The sequence below is a fragment of the Archocentrus centrarchus genome, chromosome 10 (genome assembly GCF_007364275.1).
Source record: "Archocentrus centrarchus isolate MPI-CPG fArcCen1 chromosome 10, fArcCen1, whole genome shotgun sequence".
Lineage (NCBI taxonomy): Eukaryota > Metazoa > Chordata > Actinopteri > Cichliformes > Cichlidae > Archocentrus > Archocentrus centrarchus.
The window spans coordinates 34,945,616-34,952,082 of record NC_044355.1 but is presented as its reverse complement, the minus strand read 5'-3'; the positions used below and the strand labels follow the sequence as shown (position 1 = coordinate 34,952,082).

Sequence of the window (6,467 nt, the reverse complement as noted above, 5' to 3'; positions counted from 1 at the left end):
ACAATTAGCATTTAGCTCAAAGCAGCCTCACAGAGCTGGTGTGTCTGTTAGCTATCTGGCAGTCTTTACAAGCGTCCCATTGAATTCAGTATTTGACTTTGCACCTGATAATATTTTAAAAACAGAACGAAGTTATCCTTTAATTCTGAAGAAACTGTGACCCATTTAACAGAAAGCCTGCACAGTAGAGTAGTCCAGATCTGTATTTATTTTTTAAGTGTAGAGATTAGAAATCTAAAAAACAAAACAGAAAAAAAAAAAAAAAAATCCACTGCTTTAGGTAAATCTGTTTTCATATCAAACACAAACAATGTCATCAGATACTTGACTGCATGGATATGGAAAAAGTTGCTAAGCATATGAAACAACACAACATGGCACAGTTAACATTTGAAACACATGAAATAAAACACAATACAAAAAAAAAAAAAAAAAAAAAAACTCAAAGAAAAGAAAATCTGACCGGAACTGTATTTGTGCCTGAAGAGGAGGTGTGGCCATTCAAACACTGCCTGCACTGCTCAGCGACTATAATCAAGAACATCTGCACATAATTCATAATTACAGTTACAATAACTGTTTTTCACTAAAGGCACTGGTCCTCCTCAAAGTTAAACTCATGATGGAGTGACATCACTGTATTTTAATGTGGGTCTCCTAAAATATGCACTGTGTGCTGAATTAGCAAGTGCAAATGAATGATGATGTGTTTGTGTGCTCAGATTTGCATGAGCTGAGGTGGCGCTAAAATTCTTTACCACCACCCGTTTGTCTTCTTGGCATTGGTCATTTCTATCATAGTGCACATACTATCATTTCCATGTGGTTAAATCATGAACAGAACCATGAAGCAAAACAACCATTCTCCACTTCCCCTGTAAGATTACTCTGCCAACTTACATCAGATTTTACAGGTGAACTCAAACATTAACATCCACATTCCACTTAAAACTGCCAATTATAGGATCCTGCTGCTGTGAACACTGCTCATTAATATGGATTACAAAAAGTAACTGAGCTTAGTAGCACGGTTGCTTTTCCTGCTGTGTGTCTGTTGTGAAAAAAGGTCTACAGACAAACTATTTTTTTTGGCAAATATTAGACTAAGTAGCATCAGGAAACACCACCAGCAGGTTGTTCCAGGACTGCACCAGCAGGAGAGACACAAGATGTGTTGAAGGAAAGATGCTGAAAATGGGGCTGCCAGGAAAAACAGGAAATTGATTTTATGGATGTGGTAAGAGAGGACATGGAGCAAGTTGCAGAATACACAAATAAATGTTGTGGTGACCTCTAACGGGAGCACCTAAGAGAAGAAGAAATGTGCTGAAATTATCTGAAAAGAGGTCTCACAGTTTATTAGTGTCCAGTCAACCTCTCTAAATCATAATTCTGGAAACACAAGTGTGAGGTGCAACTGCGAGACTTTAGGATAAAAAGATAAAAGAAAAAAAAAAAAGACTTTAAATGATTTTTTTTTTGAAAAGCAGAACGTAAACAATCATTTAGATGAGTTGTGTTTTTCTTGAAGTTATTACTGAGCTGTTTACATAAACAGAATAATAAATTGAAGTATTTTAAGTAATATTTTCTTTAATGCAGCATATAGCCCATGTTCTATTCTTTCTTCACTCACCGGTGGATCATGTGGTCACACAGAATTAAGAAAAATTTGAAATCGCCATCATTGTTACAGATATTACAAACCTCACCACAGTTTAACATAACTTTTTCCGAAATCAGCTATCATCCAACTAAACAATATTATTTAACCTTAACAGTGAGTAAAGCATGTGGTAAAAATCACTTTTTAAACTGCTCTTAAGGTTATTTCCAGCAGTTTTCAGAGAAATGCTTCTGACGAGGTCAAACTACAGAAGACAAATGAAGTGAAATATTTAGCAGCTTAGGAGCCACATACTTCTTCAGGTTTTAGCAGAAACAGATCTACCAACCAAAGCTGTTGTATAAGGTGATGTCAGATATCTTTCTGCTGCCTCAAAGTATCCTACAATAATTAATGAATACTGCTTATAAATAAGAAAATATGTCTCCTGTATGTTCTTTAGATTGCTTATTTAGAGTCACAGTCTGTAAGATCTCAGGCCTGTGGTTACTACGGTGGTTTAAAATTTCAGCTACTTTTGAGTTGATACCAGAAATGTAACTGTTTAAACTGCAGCCAAACAACCAGCCATCAATTATAATCTAACTTTATGCTGTACACAGTAGACACACACAACAGGGTGGAACGACATTGATTTAATTTTGCTTTTGTAATTGCTTTTAGTATTTCCATCAGTATTTAGTTTATACTCCATCTTTGTTGTGATTTATCATTTACTTAAGCTCCTTTAAATCAGTATATTACAGCGTCATTCCATAGAAAATCAGCAACTGCCTGCCACTTGATCCCTCACAATCAGTGTTTTTGTCCCATAATTTGAGTCTTCAGCTCTGATCATTTCATGTGATTATCCCTATATTTAAGCATGAAGGATCAAAGTTGCTGGAAAAAAAAATAAGGCAACTTAAAAAGTACCAAATTTCCAATAACTCCTAAGTACTTCAAGCACCTGTAATTCAATTCAACTGCTTTCATAGTATGAAGGTAAGATTTTGCATGGCTCTATTAAATATGCTAAATGTAGTTAATTTTGAACAGCCAGAGGAAATCCGATTTGACTGGTTTTATATGGAATGACTCAGGTGTGTTTGTGTGTAATTTCCACAGTTGTTTCAGATAAGAAAGAAAACGGGAATACTGCAGAGCACATCCAGGCTTGTGATGTGGGACCAATAAAAACTGGATGACACACAGTGTTATTAATCATTGTCACCAGTTATTAAACTGAAACTAGAGGTCAAAATGTTTCTTTCACAGCCAACAAACAACATTTTACATACTATTTCAGTTTCAGTCACACATAGTGTGGTTTGTTGCAGGGTACCAGAGCGCACACCCTTGTACAAATAGAAAACATGAAGAGTTATAGTAACTGCACTCAGCTCCACCTTCTCTATGGATAGCCTGTAAATCTCAGATGTCCTGTCTCAGAAGAAAATATCTTAACTGCCATACTTCAAGCTGAGCCTTGAAGGCATCCTTATGTCTGGTCTGATGTTCTTACAGTGAGGAGAGGGCTTCAGCCTCCAGTGGCTAGTGCAGATTGGGATACTTCAGGCAGAATCTATTAAATGCATCATATATGGCCTGTCTGGAAATAAAACAGGTAGGCAAATAATTCTCAAATGATAACACAGCAAATGATAGTATGACAGGAAAGATCATGTCTAAAAATTATGTAATTTGTGAAACACAATGTGGGGTTTACCCATCTCAAGTTTTAGTGTGTTTTTCTTTCACCCCTTTCATGTAAATAAAGATGGTGAATCAACAGCTATCCAACAGTCAGACACTTTACACATAATCGTCTTCAGAAAGATAAGCTTTATCACACAAATCTTAGCATTTACAACAAAAAATCTTTGAAAATAATCATGAATTATTATACTATATTGGTTATGGATATAGTTCAAAACCCTGATCAAATCCTCTGAGAAAGATTAGTCTTTAACATGTAAAAAGTTTTATAGATTCCAGGTGTGCTTTCTTTCTGTCTTTCAATACTTAGGAGCGTTTCTTTCTGGGTGTTTAAGCTACAGCCTGAACATGGAAAGAGCAGCAGGATATTTAATCTGTGATCAGACGGATTAAAGCCTGATCCTGATGAAAAAACTCACCTGGCTGTTTTGCTGAATAACTTATGTGATGTTACAAGGCGATGTAAGCAGAGACTCGAGCTCGCAAAGAGCAGATTAACCAGACAGCAGTCATCGTTTAGCAAATAACGTTAAACTGTCTGTATCTATGAGACCTGAATCAGTCAATGCAGGCAGAAGGCAACCAACAACTTTGGCTCCTGGGAACTATTTCTGTGAAGTGTTTGTTTTTTATTTTATATTCATATAAAATTAATATGTAGAACATATATCACGCAAAGGGCAGCACGGTGGCGCAGTGGTTAGCACTGCTGCCTCACAGTTAGAATACCATCTGGAAGGCCTGGGTTCGATTCCACCTTGGCTCAGGCCTCTCCCTCTCTCTGTGTGGAGAGAGGGAGTGCTGCGTGGGTTTCCTCCCACATTCCAAAGACCTGCACTTACTGGGGTTACTGGGGTTAGGTTAATTGGCTACTCTAAATTACCCATAGGTGCGAATGACAGCGTGAATGTGAGTGTGAAAGGTTGTTTGTCTCTCTGTGTTAGCCCTGTGACAGGCTGGCAACCTGTTCAGGCCCTATGACAGCTGGAACAGGCTCCAACACCCCCCCCCCCCCCCCCCCCCACAGACCCTGAAAAAATATAAGCGGATGGATGGATGGATGGATATATCACTCAAGTATTTGAGTCTAAAGTGTATAAGACATGACTCTGATCCAAACCTCTGGCCTTTAGTCAAATACTGCAGGACTTCCTGTTATATTGTTCCTATCGTCAGTTACTACTCTAAAACAGTATTTTTTTTAAATACTAGATTTAATAAAACAAAGGATATAAAATATGTATTCCTATCAAAATATTCACAGAGTTTGCATATTTTCTTGTGAGCATAGTTTAATTAGGCATACATGAGAAACCAGACTAAAGACATCTTTCTGATAGTTTTCTATAGTTTACCTGAAAATATTCTGTTTAAACAGGTATGCACTGATGTGTCCTCCATTCAGATATCTGACTTCACATCCTGGCCAGATCTCCTGCAGACTGAGGACCCCTGTTCGGGGCACGTAGGCATCCTCTTTGGCCTGGACAACAATAATGAGACTGGTATCTACAGGAACTATGACAGAGGGAAACACACACACAGGGACAGATCATACACAACATTTAGCTGCACTGTAACATGCAAATTTCATTTGTCAGAAAACAGTGGTGGCTATAAGAAGAAAGGTGAACTGTCAAAAATTTCAGGATCAGTTTGCTCTCCAATTTGCATATAGAGTTGATGCACTCTGCACTTTATTGGTAGAATCAAGATGAGAGAATTATATCCAAGTAATTTGTTCGTCTTGTTTTTATTGACTTTACTTTTAACTGCATTCAGCCCCATATTTTAGCTTATAGACTGCAGAGTTTGCATACTGATCCTGGCCTGATTTCTTGGCTGTCAGAGTTAATGGTGTTTTATCTGATATTCTTTTATCTTCCACTGGCTCTCCTTAGGGGTGCATCCTCTCACCTCTTTTAAAAGCCAGTACAAAAAAAAAAAAAAAAGCCAATACAAAGGTCAGCATATTTTTTTTAAGTTTGCTGATAATGCAGTTATAGTGTCTTTGCTTCACAAAGATCGTGGACTTATACTTGATGACTTCACGGAGTCGTGTAAAGCATCCTATTTGAAGGCAAAGACCACGTTCTTTATCTCATCCCAACTCAGCCGCTGATTTCAGAAAAATCCACAGTGTCTTTTCTCCAGTGGAGGTCGATAACAGCAGGGTGTGTACATCAGCACAAACACCTGGGAAGTGTCACTGATGACAAACGGACATTTCAACAGCAAATAATTTTTTTTGTAATAATTTTGAGAGACTTATACATGCTTTTATTATAACAACTTGACTAGTGTAATGCCCTTTATGTTGGTTTAAATCAGGCCTCTCTTTCACACCTTCATTTGGTCCAAAACATCGCCACTCATCTTCTTACCAAAACCCATAAGATGGAGCATATCTCCCTGTTCTGGCCTCCCGTCACTGGTTTCCTCTGCATTTTAGGATTGATTTTAAGACATTATTGGATATTTTTCAATTCCAATTAAATTAAACACCTTATATTCCTACAAGCTCACTGAGATCTGCTGAACAGCTACTCCTCCATGTTTCAAAGACTAGACTTAAGAGGGGGGGGATTGAGCTTTCTCAGCCATTGTCCCTTGTATTTTTGCAGTCCTTTGGATATATTTATTGATGTGTGTGTGTATGGTGCATCTCTTCATTTATTGTGTAACCCCCCTGTTTCATATGTCTAGCACTTTGGCCAACTTTGTTGTTTTAAATGTGCTGGTTCTCTCCCAGAGTTTGCCTTTCTTTCGTGCTCTTCTCTTCCCCTCACCCTCAGCTCCTTGCAGCAGATGACCCCCCCTCCCTGAGCCTGGTTCTGCTGGAGGTTTCTTCCTGTTAAAAGCAAGTTTTTCCTTCCCGTTATCGCCAAGCGCTTGCTCATAGGGGGTTGTGTGATTATTGGGTTTTTTTTCTAATATTGTACAGTCTTTACTGTTGTTGTGAATTGGCACTATATGCAATTATCTGTAAAGAACAGAAACTCAGTTGGTTAAATGGTCTAAAGCTACATCCACACCAGAAGCAATTTTTAACAACACAGTGACTAGAGACCAAAGTGATGATATTGGGTGACTTCAAGCGAATACAGGCAGCATAACTGCTGGCAGGACCCGAGAAACTTTT

The 6,467-nt window shown here is 38.0% G+C and overlaps 1 protein-coding gene across 3 annotated transcripts in view; it reads right to left on the bottom strand.

The window, feature by feature from the left end:
• Window positions 1-424: 424 nt before the first annotated feature.
• The window catches only part of abhd18 (abhydrolase domain containing 18), a 34,724-nt gene continuing 28,681 nt past the window's right edge, over window positions 425-6,467 (bottom strand). For 2 of the 3 annotated variants that reach the window (XR_004020480.1, XM_030739675.1), the window contains 2 exons: window positions 4,681-4,843; window positions 425-3,218 (listed from right to left, as the gene is read on the bottom strand). Coding sequence is in view for 1 of the 3 variants with exons in the window: in XM_030739675.1 (XP_030595535.1) it covers window positions 3,161-3,218; window positions 4,681-4,843 (221 nt within the window). In the remaining 2 variants the exon portion in view is untranslated. The remainder of the gene's footprint in view (window positions 3,219-4,680; window positions 4,844-6,467) is intronic. The other variant, XR_004020479.1, reaches the window with a different exon arrangement.